The sequence below is a fragment of the Sturnus vulgaris genome, chromosome 10 (genome assembly GCF_052056855.1).
Source record: "Sturnus vulgaris isolate bStuVul1 chromosome 10, bStuVul1.hap1, whole genome shotgun sequence".
Taxonomy (NCBI): Eukaryota; Metazoa; Chordata; class Aves; order Passeriformes; family Sturnidae; genus Sturnus; species Sturnus vulgaris.
In genome coordinates this window covers 13,227,655-13,248,363 of record NC_142252.1, presented here as the reverse complement: position 1 = coordinate 13,248,363, position 20,709 = coordinate 13,227,655, and the positions used below count along the sequence as shown (strand labels likewise).

General features: G+C 41.2%; 1 protein-coding gene across 14 annotated transcripts in view; it reads right to left on the bottom strand.

Annotated features, from left to right (window-relative positions):
• ACAP2 (ArfGAP with coiled-coil, ankyrin repeat and PH domains 2) overlaps positions 1–16,664 on the bottom strand; it is a 60,066-nt gene extending 43,402 nt beyond the window's left edge. For 13 of the 14 annotated variants that reach the window (XM_088170870.1, XM_088170876.1, XM_088170873.1 and 10 more), the window contains exon 1: positions 16,503–16,647. In XM_088170870.1, coding sequence (XP_088026996.1) covers positions 16,503–16,555 — 53 coding nt within the window. In that variant the 5' untranslated portion in view covers positions 16,556–16,647. Of the gene's footprint in view, positions 1–16,502 lie in introns of all 14 variants that reach the window. The other variant, XM_088170880.1, reaches the window with a different exon arrangement.
• Between the last annotated feature and the right edge of the window lie 4,045 nt (positions 16,665–20,709).

The window sequence follows — 20,709 nt, the reverse complement described above, 5'->3', positions numbered from 1 at the left end:
AACTGAAAGTCAAGGGGAATCTTCTTAACTCTTTTGGTGACCTCCTGGCTCAAACCTGCAAATGGTGCAGCTATTTCATTAATAACCTTGCAATGAGATTAGGAAAAAAATACAGCACTTGCCATGTGTCAATTAACCTGCAGGGAGTTTGGATGGCACACTCGATTAGATCATTTACCTATAATCTACCCAGGTCAAATCTTCCAGGCCAGTCAAATGCAACTTGCCAGTAAAAGCTGCTTTCATGAAGCACTGCTAAAGCACAGCCTTTTTTTTTCTTTTTTTTTTTTTTTCTTGAAAGCTCATGTTTCTTTGGACACTTCCTTCCTTATTGCTACCTGAATAAACAGAAGACTGAGGATGGATGACACTTTATTCAGGGTCTATGAACACTGCTGCCTCGTCAGGCTATTGCCTTGAGAGCTGAATGGACTCATTTCTGGCAAGGAGTGCCCTTGCTGCCACCACAGGGTGCTCATTCTTTCAGTCATTCCAGCATAACTGTTCATGGAGCCACACTGTTTACCAGTAGTAGCCCGACTCGGGGAAAAAAAAGTAATAGGAAGTTTTCTGTAATGCTTTCTGGAAAATTGGATCAGACATTTCACATTTCAGTCCTACAAAAAAAAACCCAGCTCTTCCTGGAAAAAGTTATACAGGCAGGGAAGAATGATCTGGAGCAGGAATTTCTTAAGCCAAGTTTATACCACTGAGGAGAGACTACACACAACCGCAGATTTACTGTCTCTTGCTAATTGCATTCTAGTTCACATGAGTACAAGCCAAGAACACACAAAAAAAAAAAGACTGGATCAGGTCTCAAGCTCAGGAAAAGCAGTCTCTTTATAAGAAAAATGCTGCCAATTGCTTGCAGATCTCAAACACTGAGCATGACATTCCCAGCTTTTGCAGATTTCACTACACATAGCTGCATTCCAGTTCTTGAACCTCAGTGCATTCCCACTGTTATGTCCTAGGTTTTGTGTCCAAGCAATCTCTGCAGTTACATTTTGGCTTCTCCCTCTTTGCTAACTTCAGACCATGAAGGATTTCAGGCAACATCAATTTCTCTTTTACTTTATTTCCTTCCATAACGGACTCATTTTCATTTAAGTCTCTAGTTAATCTTGTTTCAGAACGCATTAAAGAGAATTAAAAAAACAAAACCCAAAGGAAGGAAAAGTATCTCAATATTTAGATTGTAATTTTGTATTAGTTTGTTTATAATCACAGTGCAACAAATTTTTATTTGTTTCTTTGGCATTAACATAAAAGCACGATTAAGTAGCTTGTTTACAGAACTGCAGCAAGATCTGATAAGAGTATTATTTTTTTAGTGTCTTTAGCAAAGAGTTCTAGCTCCACAGGACTTAATGAGCTAAAAGTCTAAGATTCAAAATGAAGAACAGAGATAAAGGCAGTTAGAGCAGGCAGAATGAAAACAACACATCTGTTCAGTAATTAAACCTCTATTCCAAGAGGCAATTTTTTAGACAGAATAAGCTCAACTGGAATAAGTAACAGCAGAACACCAAAAAACTGAAACACTGAAGAGTAGATCAAGCAAAAAGAAATATAAAGCAAAGCAAATAAAGGTATCATAGGATAAAGGAGAGACCCCACTACCACCCAATTCATTGCACATCTCTGAAATGCCACAGCTCCTTGAGGCACCTCGCTGGTTCTCTGGCCTATTTCCCACCACTGCCATGTGATGCAGGGATGGCATATGTGGGCCCTACAGCTGGATATGGACCAAACAGCTGTGGAGTTCCAGCCAAACCCCACTTTAATTCCATGCTTCTTTGCATATAAACGACTACTTTCACTGTTTCCACATAAAAACTAGTAGAACTTATTATCATGCGAACATATTCACAGGTATCAGTCCAATACTGGATTACAAGCACAAAAACAATGGAGAGGATGCCCTCAGACTATCATAATATAGATATATACATCCAATTATGTACCACCTAGTCACAAAAATGGTCTTCATGTTTTCACATGGGCTAGCAATACATGAAAAACAGCTGTTCTGAGCTGTGCTACGTTAATGCTATTCTTGCTTTTCTTAATTTAATACTTTTTGAAGTATTAAAGTTCAGAGAAAACTGTCATAATTCTGAGTAAATATCATGTCCACAGCCAAGACCCACTGTCCAGCTATAAACACAGGAAGTGGAGGCGAAACAGCTGAGGACCAAGTGCCAGACCTGACATGTAACAAAACTTGCTCCTCAGTGAGGTGGGAGCTGGGAGCAAGGTTTGCGTCACAGTGATCTCAGCCAGAAGGCTCCAGCACCAGGAATAAGGATCAAATCAGGTCCAGTGCATGAGTCAAACATCTGTGGCTTCCCAAGATGTTCCAATACTGCATGGCAACGCACAAAACCAGAACAGCTGCTTAAGGGAGGAGGACAGCTTTCATAAATGAGCCATCTCCATACTCTTCATGCTCTGTAATGAGGACTCTCAGGAATGTGCTTCATTCCTCTGCTGTGACTTCTCTCCTCCACCACCCCCTAAACCATAGTTCAGTTTGCTAGATGCAGCTTCCTGCACAGCTTCAGTACAGGAGGAATACAGGAGATGATGGAAGAAAACTCAAGACCTCCTGACTTTGCAGCCTTTTAAAATGAGGATAATGTCATCAGTTACCCAGATCAGCATACACAAAGGACAGCTGAACTCTGACTTCCATCACCACACTCCCTTTAAGTGACCAGTGAAAGACTTCTTTGCAGGTTAAGGTACTTTAAGAATCCCAGGAATCAAACAGAATGATGATGGATAAACTCTCCCCTAAAAAAAGAATGGGGGACTCTTAGACCAGAAGCTGCAGACACGAGCTAAGGAAACAATTTATCCTGGAGTAATGCACTACACACTGCTGACCAGAGTACCACACACGTTGTGGCCACGGAGAGAGATCTGCAGGCCCTCTTTGCCCAGTGCTTTTAAAGTCAGCTCCTCTTCAAACAAAATCTAGCTGCCATTGAAGCCACACTCTGCCTTTAGTGTTTTGCTCATTCGTTCATCATATTCTGGCTTGCATTTTCAGATTGTGTTCCTGAAAACGAGGAGGCTGGAATCAGTAGTCACTCTAAATCAGATGCTGAAAAACAACAAACTGGAGAGGTCAAAGGTGCCATGGGCAACTAACTAGTAATTGTTAATTCTAGAAATAATACATCACTATAAAAAAACATTCAGAATAATAAAAGCCCAATAATAAAGTATTTTCCAATAGTGTGCGTTTATTTTTTTTTCTTTTATTGAGAAAAGCTTCGATTCATTTCTTGAATATACTTTCAGAAGAAAAGGAGCAACTCACAAAATCAATTGCTATTCATTCTGGGGCTCTTGAATACATTCATATATTTGGACTCATGAAATGGAAAGAATGGATTTTTACCACTGCAGTTTCAATGGCATTACTGCTGAAGTCTTGTCCTCAAATCTTAGAAAGACACAGCTCTCTTACTTGCACATATTCTATGTAGAACAGCTCATTAATGCACAACTTAGACTTCATTAGAGATGACATCCTTTCAGCCAACATCCACTACACCTTAAAGACAGCTTGGAAAAAATAAAAAAAGTACTACTGAGTGTGAAAACGTGGAAATGAGATGCATAAGTGCAAGATAAGAATATGAACCTGATGATTTACAGGATTGTCTCCTCCTTTATGCCAGAGCCTATCAGGTGACAGATAGCAAAAAGGACAGTAGACATTAATCAAAGGATAGATTATGACCTGTAGTGTCATAATGCAAAGGCAAATTAAAATGCAGGTGTACCACAAAAGATATTACACTTGCTCACCTGTTCAGTCTGCTTTGTCTCTTCCTCTGCCTCCCTTTCCTCCCACAGCAGTTACACCTTGGGATCACCCTTCAGATGCAAAATAACTACTCACAGATGGGTTCAGACACAGCCTCAGAGGGACTGTTGAGGGCAGCCTCAGGCCAGGAGAGCACACACACCACAGTGACTAATGCTACCGGACACTGCCACTTTTCACTGCTCACCAAGGGCCATTTGCTGGTCACCAGGTTGCAAAGGTCCCTGTCCACCTGTGCACAGCTGCACAGGGTTGTTACTTTTCAGAGGAAGTCTTCACATTCATCTGGGTTAAACTTTAGGAGCTTTTCTACTTGTGCTTTCCCCTCCCTTACTGAGGTCCTGCTGGATGGCAGACCTACCCTCCAGATTCTCAGGGTTCCCTCTGTACTTCATTTGATTTCCTTCATGCACAGTGAGATATACAAAGGTGTCCAGAGGCACGTTAACCAGCATGCCAAGAAGGAATACAGCTGGTACATGTGTTATGGCATCAGACAACCAGAGACTAAAAAAGAAACATGACATACTGAGGGACAAAGAAGGCATACATGGAACAGTAAAGCCTAGTAACTTTGAATAATAGCATGGATAGATATAAGAAGAGTTTTACAACTTATGAGATGTGTCATAACCATTAATATGGTCTGAAGAATGAACACTGTTGCAGCCTGTCATAGAGCCCATTGAAGCCCTGGTTTGGCACTGCAGAGTTTTTTCCCCACTGGCACAGAGCCCCTCCATACCGAGGAACAGATGATGAACTCTCCCTGACACACTAAGATAAAATTCCTCATTCATGCTAGTACTCCTTACATAATTAATTCCTCAGTCATTGTCACACAACATTTTATCAATAGCTTGGAAAAACTTCTAGTGCCTTACATGAACAGTATGGCTTTTAATCAGAAAGTTGAACCCCCATCCTGAAATCCTAAAACTTTTCTATGAGCTTGGGGGATTGAAATATGGAAATACATTTCCTGAACATAAGATCATGATGTTGATGAATAAGCCAAGTTTTCAGGTACACAGCAAGCACTATGTGCATTTCAGATTTCCCTGGAGAAACAGGAATCAAGTCCTCAATATCAAAAGGACCCTTCCTCCACTCCTCTCAAGTCAGACTTCTCTTAGAAAATAATCAAATTAAATAAAGCAAGGGTATTTACTGAATTCATAAAATTATTAAAGCAAAGGTCTACTTGTAGGTATCACTTTTTAAGGCTGTCTGCACCTACAAGGTTTAGTTTCTCCTCAATAATTCATATGGTCTGATATAATGAGCAGGACAAATCTTTTTAAGATGTACATTCCCTTAATTAGTTCTTTACTGTTAGACTATACACAGCTCAAATATAATAAACATTATAATCAAATCAGTCTTCAAAAAGGAACAAGTTCTACTGCCCTTACATACACATCTGGAAGCCAAACTCTTCACCACTAAAATTGCACTAGCAAGTGTCTGTATCACCCAGTCTATCACACACAGACTATAAGGACTTCTTTGCTACCAGCTGGACCTAAATTTTTACATTTTTAAACTTTTTCTCTCACTACTCTTCTGCAGTAAATTGCCAGAAATGCCTAACAGTGCTATCTTCCCAAGTGCTATTTTGCCTAACATTTTGCTCCTAAGCTTTTTCTACCCCAGGAGAGCCTGACAGTAAGCCTAAGCAGGAAATCAGCAACCTGTTTCCTCCACAAAGAGTCTGAGAAGCAGGATTTTCTTCATCTTTCAACTTCAGTGTTTTGTTCATCAGAAGATAGCTGTTAACAAGATGGGTACACAATGGTGACCATGAAAGCTTAACAGAAAAGAAGCTGATTACACTGTGAGTTGATAAGAATGCAACATATCACAATACATGTCCTGCACAACTCTTGACTAGTGATTCCAACATCCAAGACTGGGTCAAAAGCTTTTTAGGAAGACTTACTATCAGACAAGGAAGTAGATCTACAGTATCAATATCTTGCAACAAAAAAAAGGCAGCAGAAAGGAGCTCAAGGAACTGATAGTGTTGTACAGAAGCCTTGCTGTTGAAAATTTGCCAACAGCCCAGAGCTGCTTTAATCTTTTAAATCTCAGCAACTACCCAGGATCCTGAACACAGAAGGAGCAGATGGAATGAAGGATTTCAACATTTGAAAACTCAAGTATGTAGTAAGGTCAGGAAGTGGAAGCATAAATATAACCATCAAACAACCAACTGCAAAAGATACAAGATAGGGCATCTAACGAATACACCCTGTTAGCCTCAGGATCTGGAGTTACCAGTCAGATGCTAAGAACACTTGTCAACTTTGCTTATAAAAGCTATAAGAAATAACAGTCTGAAGAAGATACTGATTGCTGATTTGGAAAGATATCCCTTATGTACCTCACCTGCAGCCAATGCAGAAAGAGTAAATATCACTACATAACCCCAGCATAGCATTCTCAGGATCAATATGCTCAGAACTGATACAGCAGCACTTAAACCACCAACACAGGAAACCTACATGTAAAGTAGAGGCAACTAAAGGTCTGAGTACTGTGCAATTAAACAAAAAGATACCATATAATCTTCATATGAATCTTGTGTTTGCTTTGATTTCAGAAAAATTAGGTAACACGTCTTTCTTTTTGTAACTCGCTTAGTTGCTAATTTAAACCTTATACCATAGTTAGAGGAGCACTGCTGTGTACAACCCAGCATAAGCTGGCAACGCCTTTGTAACCAGAGCTCACCACGTTTCAGAAGAGCTGAGGACCATTAGCTGTCTACAATTCAGTTTTATCAGTTGGATCTTCTTGACTAAAACCTGAGGGAAGTTTCAGATTTGCTATGAAGACTGAGTCCTCAATAAGTATTTACCCTTTTTGTCCATTTCAGAAGTTGAATGCTTCAGTAATACATTTTCAGAAAAACAAAATGCTCCATTTGACAGTCAGAGAGAAGACTGCAGCTTTGCTGTAACAGACAAATTCTGAGCCTGAATTTTTTGTTTAGATATTAGGTGAACATACATATATGGATCTCACACTCAGTAACCTAAAGTGCATTTTACACTTGAATTAGGAGTTTTATTGGGCAGTTTTATTGTTCCCACATACTGCAAAAAGCAGTTTGTTTGCCCTTTATGCCTTTGCACTGAACCAGTGACTCAAATGAATCCAATCTCAAACCAAAAAGTTCATAAGCATTAGAGCAGAACAATAGAGAAATATAATGTATTCGTTTTTTCCTCAAATTTACTGTTTTCAAATTTGGAAAGGCCAATTGCCTTTCCTCCTCATCCCTTTCAAATGATAATAATAAACTATTAAAAAAAAATACTTTTGGAACTTTATCACATAAAAACTACAAAATGCATGCTGTACACCCACAGCCCTGGAACTTCTCTGGGTACATTTAGTATCTTTTCTCCCACTACCTTTTAGTCATCAAGAGATTTTAAAGACCAGGGGATTTCATTCATCTATCAAAGCTAACTGCAGGTAAGCTGTTTTTCAACCAAACAGAGGCTTAAATATCCTTTAATTATTACATGTTAAAGGTTTTTCATCTCAAATCAACTGCAAATATTTTCAAACAAAATCTTGCCAGATTGATATTTACAATACAGTGGATATTTTGTAATAGTAGGCACATTCAGTGCTTCCCTTTGTCATTTTTCATCATTCTTTTTTGGATAAATCAAGTAAAACAGAATAAATAGGCAGATACATTCTTCAAAATCAGACATTTGACAAAAGAAATGAAGTTAAATGAATACTTTTTAAAAATCCTTCTCCACAAACTGGAGATTCTTCTGAAGAATAATCCTGTAGATTCTTTTGAGGACTAATACAAGAGAGAAGGTGTATACATGTGTGTAGTCTTTTCAAACAGAGTCCAATTTAGCTACACAGAAATTCACCCAGAAGCTGCATCTTCAATGAAACATCAGATTCCTCAGTCGCCTTGAATAGTTTTTATCCTTAACAGCAACCCAGTCTGGCAAAGCCAATGCAATTGTTCTATTGTTGTAGTGTGCCTTATCTGATCAAATACTGGTATCTATGCACAGATACCCAAATTAGTCAGCTAAAGCACCTTTGGAAATGATAGAGGAGAAACATGTGATTTCCAGGGTGCAGTTCACCTTATCCTGACACATATGGCTAAAACGAACCAAGAACCGCTTGGGATCAAACCTTAATGAAGATTAATAGTTGTAAGGAGCCTAAGCCTAAGATCTGGCTTAAGAAGAGGGATGGCACACAGCAGATGAGATGCATTCTCCTTTTCCTGTTTAAGGAAGTTAAGAAAGAAGAGGCCTATGTCATTATTTACTAAACACTTTCTATAGACAGGAACTCCAACTTACATTAATGGTACAAATCTAGGAAAGACAAGATATATGCTCCATTTCCAGTTGGCCCATGAGTCTATACAGTGCCTTTTGGTAGTGCCAGTTAAGATCACAAGGCCCAACACTGCTGTACCTACCTATTTTTCTTCTTCACCCACTCAGTTCTTCTTTGGGTTGTCTTAAACCAAAAGTATAACAGCATGTTAAATAGAACCAATAGCATTGTTATAATACCACGTTCTTTGCATTGAAGCTCATCACAAGAATCCAGTCAAATGCTGAGTCTGATTAATTATAAAAACCACTCAAAACAAACCCTCCCCCCACACAAACGACATCTTTTTATGCCAAAAATTACCAACATTCAGACGCCATTAGTGCCCACTGACCAGCAGCTTGAGCAGCAAGGGAGTCAGTGGAGATCTGGAATCTAGGAAGGCCTCAGAGGGTGAGAGAGGACTTCCAGCACAGACTCACACCAGCCACCACCTCTGTACAAAGCCTGTGTTCAGACCACAGGACAGGGACAGAAGAGGCTCAGTGCCTCCCTGGGTAGAGTCCACAGAGCAGAAACCCAAACCCCATCTCCCAGGTCATATTTCACATTTCTTTTTTGACAGGCAGCAGGGATAATTTTCATGGCCAGAACTCTGAATACAACACACTTTTCCTTTGTTCCAAAAGGATTGAATTCAAATTTCCATCTACAACATGTCATTCTAAATATCAGTACGTTAAAATCTGTTATGTGATCTCCAGCATAAGTTAGACATATTTCTAGCAATAACTACAAGATCACTAAAAATTGAAGACTAGAATATTTCAAATGCACAATATTCAATATTTCAAACACAAAGAAATGTGTGTTTGATATGCATGTGTTCCTACTTAAATTAACATCTGGCACACAGAAAGATGGAAATCTGCAATTGTCTTGCATAGAATATGTTTTTTTTAATTTTAGCAAGCAAAATACATTTCACTACATAAGACTTCACCAATTTTTTCTATTATATCCAACTTAGAAACTTCAAAATCACACCATGCAAATCCTCACTAGCTCTGCTTTACATTTATCAAGACAAAACCGTGAGCAGAGGTCTTCCTTTAACGACTGCTGCTGAAGGTAGATCACAAACTTGTGAAATGAAAAGGCAGGTTGTGCATGTGCACCTACAGCCAGATTCTTGTCCAAAACCACAATACAACTATTTCAGTGCCCATTAATATTGAAATGTTAATTATAAAAATTATCCAAGGCCATTGTGCCCAAGCACTGCAGTCTTAAACTTAAAACATCAAAAAAGAATCCTGATTCACAGACTCACACCACACTAGTAAGTTTACCAGCCATCTGACAGGCATCTTCGTTGTTCAAAATCCCCCTTCATTCATAAAAGGAACTTGAAGGATCTAGTCTGCAACAAATTATTTTCTTAGTTTATCATCGTGTCTTCTTAATTTGAAAATGTATACATGACATCACTCCATAAATTAGATTTCTCCTCACACAGGCAGTATATCACAACACAACTGATTTTTTCTAGGTCAGAGGCCTGGCTAATTCTAATATTCATAAAGTAAACACTAACCATAAAATCACTATTCTGCCAAATACACAAGGAATCCTCTTGAAAAGATTATCAGGAAGGCAAAACAACGTTTGAGTCTACTGGACTGTTTAAAATTGCCCAGTTTATGATCATAATGGTAATACCTACTATTTCTCATGTGGATAATCTAATCTTTTAGTCATATGAAAGAGTGACAACAAAACTAAGATTTACATTGTCTCACACAGAAGTACGGAAAACTCCTGCATGTATTAACATAATATTACAGCTCACACACCGATCTGCATGTTCTCCCCATGGTCTTCCACTGCAGGCAGCAACTTCAGCCGTTACTTTTGTTACAAATCTGCCACTAGCAAAACGCAAAGCACCTAAATCACTACCTAAACTCACAGGAACATCTACATCTCAAAACAGCAGTATCTGCTCACAGAGATCACAAATGCATTTACACAGTTTAAACTTCTACATATGTTCTTAAAATGAATTCAGCATGTACAAGTGAGAGGTGAAAAAAAGGTAACGAAATTACTCAGTATATTCTTCTATTTCCTGCCTATGTAAACATGACACTTTCTGCATTTGCATCACCTTGAGAAACTAAACTGACTCAGGCAGCAAGGCCTACATCAAGACTAAGGCAAATGGTTCTTGTCTGTAAACAGTAATTTCTGTAGCCAATGGAAATCAGACATTTTCCTTTCCTTTTTTCTCCCAAAACAGGTTATAAGAACAGAGTTTGCTTTGGGAAATTTTTAGAATTATTTACTCTAGTAAAAAGCTAGCAATAATTTAAGTCATATTGTTCACTGCACAAAGTAAGAACAGGAAAAATGCTGACTAAATAATGTGGTTCTGAATACAAGATTGTCAAGAAGCTAAGCCTGAAAAAAGATCACAGGATGGTGCAAACATTGCTGAAATCAGCACATTTGCTATTCAGAGGCCAAAAGTTTCACAGATACGTACGGTGGAAAAGCAGAGCCACCAAAAAGTCCATCTAGCCCAAGACGCAGGTTTCTATTTTATAGCTGTCACCTTCCCAATGAATATTCTATTTACTGACCCTGTTTTCCAGAGATTTTAACATTGTTATTCCTCCCCTCTCAAAAAATATAAAACTACCATCTCCAAAACTTTGGTTCTTAATGTAATTACATGAGATGTGCTTAGCCAACATAAATGAGACACTGGAGGCTAAAGAACCAAACCTCTTCAAATCTATATTTAAAACCTGAAAGACTGTAAGGACTTGCATAATTACAGCTTCATTGCACACACACATAAATAAGCTGTCCTTCTAATTCTGCAAGTACTCATTAAAGATCAGTTGTACAGGCTTAATTAACATCAATTCTTCAGCAACCATCCCGCTGCTGTGCTACGGCAATGTTATTATAACATGGAAATTTTGTCACTACTTCCACTGTAAGTCCCTTCTCACTGTGGGGCTTTTTTAAACATTTCCAGATAAAAATGTAAAAAGACCAAAACTGAGGAAGTTAACATTTTTAGTTCCTATTAGCAATTTAAGATACAGTTAAGATTTTAAAGTTTGCTCTTGTTAATATAAATAAAAATCAAACAATAAAGAAAAAGAATCACCATTAATAACCTCATCCTTAGTTATTCATAACTGTGCCAGTCAACTTTTTTAAATTGTTTTAAAAACTTAGGTGCAACCAAATGAATACATCCTGATTTCAGGACACATTTCTCTAATCTCCATTAGGAAGGATTGTTAACAATTTACTACTAAGTATTTTCAGATTTAAAATATTTCAGTGTGAGAGATTTTTGACAGATTATTTGAGAGTGATCTTCAATGAACTTTCTTTATTCTTTAATTATTTCCCTCAGAAAAAAAATGCTCTAACATTGCACAAATATATCTCAAATATATCTCCCTTGCTTTAGGTCAAGGATTTTCTTAATGTACATTTGAAAAGCATAGTTACAGATTTAAAAATAAATCAACCATTGACTAGAGCCTGAGCAGAACAGGACAGTCACTGTAATCTCCACAAAAGTGCAGAATTAGCAATCTAGAATCAGTTTAACTCCACCAGACTCCCAGCAGCATGGACAGGGATGTTGTACACGTGTAACTTACCAACACCCCACCAAGACTTCTCCACGTCACTTAGGCTACAAAAAGTGCACTTCTGGAGTCTCATACAGGAAATTATAAACATTAACAACCACGTAAGTATGAAAAATGCTAAATGCAAACTCACAAGCAAATGCTTGGCAGCTTTTTCTTTTGACTTATTGTATCTTTTTCCTATTATTCTGCAATACTTTCCATCCTCCCTTGCCAAGCACGTTACAAACTTGCTTTTCAGTCCCAAAACACCAAGGGCAGAAAGCCCAGACCAAACACTTCTCTGGAAATTTGTTCTAAAACAGCTAGGTAAGTCTGAGCAAAACAAACAGATTTTGTATGTAGAGTTCTTGGTCTCATTCCTCATCACACCTGGAATGTGGCTGAGTTCACCCCCAGGAGCAGCCTCAGTGATTTCAGTGGAGCCACATGCACGCAGGTGGGCTGAGCTATAAAGCCAGACCGAACACGAGGGGTTTGGTGCCACTCACAGCAGGCTGGGAGGAGGCTGCCCTCCAGCACCCTTCCCACTGGAACTCAGCACTGAAGGGACAAGTCTCCTGATGCTCCTATTTCTACATTTTCTCCAGAAGGTAATAAGCAGACCAAAATACATGTGTTAGGCACTTTTGATAATTTCTCTGACTACTGAACACAACGTATTCCAAATAGGTTAAATAATTCACTTTCTTATATTACCCAGTTTAAGTTACAGAACTTTTACTATTGTTTGGGAAACAGATGCTTAGTGACAAGCCTTTGTTTACACAGTGCAAAAGAAGAGAGAAAAAACACATCATAAATCTAAAAAGCCAGAAATTGACACAAGTGGCCTCTTCAACCTGCACCCCCTGGATAAACATGAGGTGCATGTCAGCTGGCCCCACATAGACAGAGCAGGGCAAAAGCCACAGGAGAAGAAAGCCAGCACATAGCAGGGAACTCCAGTGACAGCACAGCAGGTCTGCCCACCAGAACAGTGCTTTAGCTTAGTCGAAATGGAATAACTACAGCTCTACCCAGAAACTACCCATGAATACTTTTATTAAGAATGGTAATTGACAACAGTAAATTATATTTTGATCTACGTCATTCACCCATCATCTGTTCTGCAGATGAGATCTCAGGAAATTAAAAGAAATTTAAATGCAAAAAAATTTAAACTTTGGCAACAGTGATAGATAAGGACAAAGAAATTATCTCAAAAACACAGAGCTTTTTATTAAAGCATTTTTAAAGCCTGGATCAGCCTGAATATTTTTGAAGAGAATTCTACAATTGCACAGATTACAAGCAATTTAATTTTGCTTTTTCTATTATTTGTTGTTGATCAAAATTGCTAACTGCTACTTAGAGCAGCTGCATTTCCACATCATTTAAAATTGCTTCTCCTTTCTAATAATTTAGTTCCAGTGATTCAAGTGGTTTCTACAGTGATACCTCATTGAGAAAAAACATTCTATATGTAGAAAAAAAAATGAAAATGAAACTTAAAACTCTCATTGTTTAAAGGAGAAAGAATTATTTCACAAAGCTATTTGCATATCAAAAAACTACTGCAGGAATGCGTGATTATATACACAGAACTTGCCAGCACAGCTCAGTTCTTAATGTTCAAGGACTGCCCCAAGGCCCCTCCTCAGCCAACTTCTTCATTTGATGGGAAGCCATTGACACATTGTAAGAGAACTGCAAACGCATTTCCTCACTGGAGCTTTGGTCTGTCCATGTTTTAGGAGAGGAGATCATGAGAGAAAAGCTTGTGATTTCAGCAAGATTATTTTCAAAGCAGGTTTAGGAAAAAAACATGACTACACATTTGCTAAAGTGTGCCTGAACTCATAGCCTTTCCCACTACCCGAAAAATCAGTTTCTAAACGTCAAGTCCCCAACTCCAAACTGATCTAAACTTGTAAGTTTACAAATCTAGTGATGCAATAAGCCATTATTGCTTCAGATTTTATAATTCAGAGATTTCTTTATCATCTGCTGGAGAGAGAAAAAATACCCAGTATGCCTTACTATGAAGTAACTCATCATACTTCTGATGTGAACCTTTATAGCCATTATTATCTAATCACATATCAGCATCTCAACAGCTACAATCCATGGTCGCTTCAAAAGCACTTGAAGTTTAGGTTCTGTGATTCAGGGCCCACTTAAATCTCAAAGCCAAGAAATATCAATATGAACTTCATGAGAAATAGATAAGCAGGAAAGAAAGCCATGTGGCTGAAGCTGCCTGTAGCAGCATGTTTTGAAAGATTTAAATAGTTCCCCATGAAAACAGGGATACAGTGACTCAGGAACTCTGATTCAGCCATGTCCTCCCAGTTATCACCACGACCATAAGAAAGTAACCTGTGACACTTTTATTCACTACAAACCTCCCAACAGGTTTATTTAACAGCTCTGACAGGTACACCGACAGGAAGCACAGAGGCTACACCCTCCTGCTCAGCAAGGTCAGGAGAAAGCTGCAGCTCAGCTTTGCTACAAGGAACACAGAGGAAGAAGCAGCTTTATGTCCACACTACCCCCTGCAAGAATATAGGACTTTGTCACAACCTTGGTCTACATTAGTGTCTCTATCACCCCTGAATAATACCACTGTAGTAAGCTTCATTCAGAAGGTTTCTACTGTTCGCGTTGAGTAATTTACACAAACACTAGAATTACCAAAATTATAACAGCAAATACTGATGACTAATAATGAAAGATAGGAACTTTTTCAGAAGTAATACAGGAATTTTGCCTTGCAATTTTAACCATTTTCTATCAGTTAAAGGTTGGAAGGTTGTTTTGCTGGCATCAAGTGATTACACCACAAAGTTTTCTGCAATTTCTTCAAAGGTACTAGTATCAGACTGGGAAAAAGACCATGAGGTACTAGAAGACCCTAACAAAGGGTTTTCTCCAGTTTTTTTTCCTCGAAGATAAGGAATCAAGAGGGGCAAAAGGAGAATGCTACAAAATGAATTCAAATGAACTAGTATGAATTACCTTGAAAAAACAGCAGCACACTTTTGCTCACAAATTTTAGTCACAACTTTTTGTTTTCTCGAGTGTATTTAGTACTTCAGCAGGTATGAGTAAGTAAAAAAATGCAACTACTGGTACAGTTCTGTGGTTAAGTTATGCCAATCTACAACTGCGTTGTCACCAAATAGGATGGACCAATATTAAATACAATTGTCTCAGAAAGTACATATACTAGCAAGCATGTCCAGCTCAGCATAAAATTTAGTGAAACAGCTAAATGAATGTAAAAGTTCCCTGCTGCCCTAAGGGAGGTCTCACTCTCCACTGGCTTCCTGTAGCCTTGCTTCTGGCAGTGAAGTTTCCTCTCTCTACTCTCCATAAGCTTTAGTAGGTTTCACACCCACTGAGATGCTGACACAACTCACGAACCTGGCAGAGAACCACCCAGTCTCTTCTGCCAGGGCACCCAGCTCATTGAAGGATACAACAACACACGTCACAGTCACCAAAAAACCCATGGGAGAAGCAGCCAGTGACAAACTGGCAAGAGGCAGGAGCAAAGGAGGGAAGAACAGGAACTCCAACTTCTGCCAAGGGTAAGCCATTCAACCAACCTTCCTTCTCCAACTTCCTCTACATCCCAGAAACCACAAGATTGCTAAAGCTGATATAAAGAGGAGGCGTGAATATATGGCCAGAGAGCAGAGAAAAAGCAGTGCTATTTCCCTCAACATCCAGAGCTCACCACTGAGCCACAGGCACTGGAGATCCAGGCTCGGTATGGGACAGGAGGGGCACAGCAGTGACACATCACTTCATGGAGCTGTTTGCGTCTCCACCATCTAACAGGGTAATACTAGGCACAGAAAGTGGGTGTATGTAGGCACAGACCAGCCACACATCCCACAGAGAGGCACAATTATGTTGATTAGATACAACGCTGTAAAAATATATATAAAATGGGTAAAAACGTAAGGAAAGACTGAGGGGAAAGTTGCCTGACATAAGCAGAAGTAACCCTACAGCAGTGATAGACAACTGGTCACTGGACTGGGGAAAAACAAAGGAGTGCATGCCTTGTTCTGACAACAGGAAGTAAGACGATACCGAGCTTGTTTTCTACTGGCACCCCGACAGTGGCCACGCAACAGACAAAGGCAGCAGACGGTGGGAACTGAAGTGTGAGCACAACTCTGAAGAACCTCTGAAGATAGACCACCGGAGTTCAGCCTCCTGAGCCTGAGTCTCAGCTGACACTGCTTCGGCTGACGAGCATTCCCTGCACCAGCCGTCCGCCACCACTCACCCCCATCTCCTCAAAGGCGAGTGACCCAGCAGGGCTCGCTGCACACTGCGCTAGCTCCGCACGAGCCCAGACCCCGCACACTGCCCACCCAGTCCCGCGTACCACACATGCTGCCCCTTTTCCTTGCACTTCCCACATCCCCCCCTCCCCTTCCTTCTCAGAGCCCCCACACCACGGCAGGACACACACCGTCCCTGCCTGTTCCTCCGCTCAAGGCCGGCTGCCCACAGCTCGCCAGCACCTGTCACCCCCAGGGCCCCCACAGCCCGGCCCGCCCCATACACACCCAGCCCCGCTTCCTGTCCCCCAGCACGACCCCGGCCCGGCCCCTTCTCGACGGCACCTGAAGCGCGGCGAGTCCTTCAGACACTCCTCAAAGTCCACGGTCACCTTCATGGTGGCGAGGCGCGCCGCTGCCTCCGCTGCTGCGGCTACTGGCGGTGGTGGCGCGGCGAACCCGGGGCGAGGCGAGACCGGGCCAGGGCCGGCGGGCGGGGCGGGACGGGACGGGGCGGGGCGGGGGCAGTGCTCAGGGAAGGGGCGGTGGCCGGAGCGCCCTGTGCCCGCCCCGCCCGGGCGCGACTGACGGCCCGGGCAGCCAGCAGCGACCGCCCGTGAGAGCGGGGTCTCGGCGGCCAATCACAACGGGAGAGGGGAGGGCTCTGTAGGCAGAGAGCCCAATAAGCGTGGCCGCTCGGAAGATGCAGCCAACCGCCGGCATCGCAGCGATTGCTCCCGCCCCGGCATGCCCAGAGTGACTGCCGGGCTCGCCAACGGGCAGGCGGCCGCGGGCCTCCCGCCAATCGGCAGCTCCATCGCCGCGGCTGCCCCCATCACTGAGGCCACAGCCCGGCCCGCCCGGCGTTCGCCGCCGTGACGGTGCCGGGGGCGGGGCAGGCCGTGTGGCGCCGGGCCCTGCTCAGCCGATTATCGGTACCTGATTGAATTTTTTAAATTACAGCTCTTCATTAAACAGGGGGAATCTCCTCCTCGGGGTGAGACACGCGCGGGAAAGCCCGGCCGGGCCCCTAAGCAGCTGTACCCGGTCGAGAGCTGCCCGCGTCCCTCAGCCGGGCTCCGCCCCTCGGCCGTGGCCCTGCCCGTCGGTCCCCCCGAGCCGCGCGGGGCAGGGGGCGGAAGGACGGGCACTGCGGTTGGAGAGCAGCGCGGGCTCACAGGTACACATGGGGACACACAGTGGATGACAGGGACACACACTTGCTCCCGCGGGCAGCCAGTATACCTGCTGAGAGTGCCACCAGCAGGAAGAAAGCTCCAGCTCCGGATGCTCTACAGTGTGATGCATTTTTGGATAGAGGAAGTCTCTCGTGGGGGAGAGTCCAAGGAGTGTTTGAAGGAGAAATGCAAACCGCAGGTTTTCCTGTCAAGGACTATCAAGCGTGCGTGCTTGGGTTTCTTACCCAACCTTTGTCCGAGAATACTCTTTGAACTAGACTGGATCATATTTTGTAGTAAATCAGAGTGAACAGGACCATGGTGTAGTCTCCAGTTTGCAGTAAAGGACAGCAGAATATTGTAGATATCTGATCTTTTAAGAGAATACAGAAAAAGATCTTTAACCGGTTACATGCTGCTTATTGTTCCCAGATATAAGACTGACAGACAGGAGCACCAGCCATCCCCACTCCTCCTCAAAAGCAGCGGCAGAGAAGTTGCTGTCCAAGTTAAACTTGTCAAAGGTGACGCAGTCACACGTCACAGGCTCCATCCCGCACTCCCAGGCCACCATGCTGGGAAGCTGACACAAGTAGATGTGCACTCTTGCCTCCTCCCGGAGTCTGAGGAGCTGCCACACCTGCTTCCAGCGACTCCACTTACCCCTGCAGCTTTCACACCCTCCCTCACCCCAACATCTGCACCAAGTTTCACCTCTTTTTTTATCTCTTTCGTTTTTTCATACTCTTCCCATTCTCTCTTTCCCACTTCCTTTCAGTGTTACAAGGAGAAACAGTCAACATGGAAGGAAGGGAACATAAAACTTCTTCCAAGAAGCTGAATGCTTGCTGTACCCTTACTGTCCCTCCCTGAGTTAAGGTGTCCTTTCACAGAAGCAGAGGGATACTTTTTGGTTCAGTCAGTTGAGGTTTAGGGTGTCAGGTTTTTTTTCTAAGATTGGTGAAATACCAGAACCAAACTACAAGTTACACAGATGTAACAACTGTGTATTTTTGTGAGCTGTCTTTCACCAAAACTAACCAAACTACCACTATTTTGATTAGAGATTCAAGACACACCCACTCAGGAAAAGCAGCATGTTAAGATTTGTATCTCTGAGGCTGCATTTATATTGTGAAATCCACTCTTCAACTTAAGTATGCAATTGCAAAGAGCCCAGCTCTATTCTGAGGAAGAGTTTTACTTCCTAAGGAGTAGCCGGTGTTAGTCATTCTCCATTACTCCATGCTAATGAGTGATGACTCAGTGTTGACCATGAAGAGACAGACCAGTTATGCTTAAATCCTACAACACACAAATTAAAACACCTTGAAAAATGCAACCTTTTCTGTGGTACTGCTATTTTAAGTTCATTAGTCAGGTTACCAGATCTACCCTCAGGTCTAGGCAAGCCAGCAAATCTGACTGTGTGAACAAACCAATTTACATAAATGTTACAATAAATGAGAATCATGAGAAAATTACAATACTGGTTTAAGAATTTATCTAGGAACACACCTGCCAGTTTCTTCTGAAGAGCTCCAAGAAGCCAAACACTAGATTAGTATTAGTGCCATAAGGCAGTAATGAAAACAATGGTTTTATTTATGTTGTGACACTTAATACCGGTTTCAAACAGAATAATTACATTTGTGAGGAGGAATCATAATACCACAGAAAAGCTCAGCTCAGTGCACACAGCCCAACATTCTGGACACGCCAAGCTGGTATATGAAGGGTACAAACCTAAAGTTTTGAAATCCTATTCTTGGGAGCCAAATTGAAAGCTACAGTAAGTGACTTGGTGAGTCAGAAGTATCTAAATGCTTACCCTTTGCCCCTGTTTACTCTATGCAAGTGACCACATTTGATACAAGAAGAAATAGCATCCTGCATGTTGAAAAATTAGCATCACCACACTGGCCAGAATCAAGAGTTCAACTCTTTCTTGTGAAAAGACCCTATTAATCTTGATTCAGGACCTTAGAAGATTAATTAACTCAAAATTGACAATCCTGTTACCTACAGAGAAGAGGAGATAGTTGGGAAAGGCACACTACAAAACCCAGTTAGCACAACTCACGGGTATCTTTGGCAATGCATCCAGTCTAATGAATCATTCCTGTAAAATCTTTCAGAGGACAGTATTCCATTGACTTACTCACTCTCAATTTCTCTGGGAATCCAGGAAAGCTCACACTTGAGAATGCATGTAACTGTAAAATAACTTTCATTCCTTTATTCAAACTTCACATATACAGTGGAGAAAAAAGACATTTTAAAATAGATCCATATAATTATATGGATTTTTGCAACATATCAAATTCAGATCAAAATTAAGATATACACTGTATTTCATAACCAAGCTAAAGCTTAAGTGTGTACTTCGTTTGTGTAATAAAACCCAGAAACTACTCTGATACTGGAACATTCACCAGTCAAATTCCACCCAGTGGGAAGTTTTTACAGCAATTCGGAGGTACAGAATCCCTCTTTACAGCTATACAACCACACTGTAAACAAGTATTTCAATTAAGCAGTTTCCCTTCAAGCTTCCAAAAAGCCTTCATTTTATAAAAGCAGTTGCTGTAAGTTGCAATGGACACAGGAAGATTTAGACCAGTGGTTTTCAGTATGGAAGTTGCCAACCTCAAATGAGTAGATCAACAGCAGTTATCTTTGATAAACAACAGCCAGAGCCTAAGCTCAGCACATCTTCAGTCCTGATGTATATTTCCTCATCATGGCTGGGTGTTTTTCCTCAGGTGCTAACAGTGCAAACACTGTTCATGCAACTGGAAAGAACCAAACGTTTGAAACAAGAGCCAGAAGAGTAACAGTGGATGTGATTTTAAGAGAAAAGCTGGAGGAAACTTGCACATTCTCACAATAAGCCAGAGAGAGCTCCACAAAACAACCAGTCCTGATGGAAGAGGTTATGAATGTTAAATGCAAAGTTCAAGTTAGCCGTTTCCAGTGTAAAAACACTCCCTCCACCAGATGTTAGTACTGCTTTAGTCAGAAACTAACAACCAATTCCAAACACCGCTCTTAAGAAATAACACAGCTCTTGTTCTAAAGACTGGGAAAGTGCAGGTAAAAATGTACTGAAATCTAGATTAACAGGTCAACATTTTACAAAAAAAAAAGTTGTAGGACTTGAATAATCCCTTTTTAAACTGCTTAACACATCTGATAAATAGCTTACATGTCAATCTGATACATGCTGTACCGTTTGGCTCTTGAATCCCAAGACTTTCTGTATGAGACACCACATCTAGAACACTCTCAAATAAATAGTGAAAACCCAAAAGATAGTGAGTGTTTCAAAGCAAGAGAAACAGTACATCACACAAGATAATCAGCGCTATACA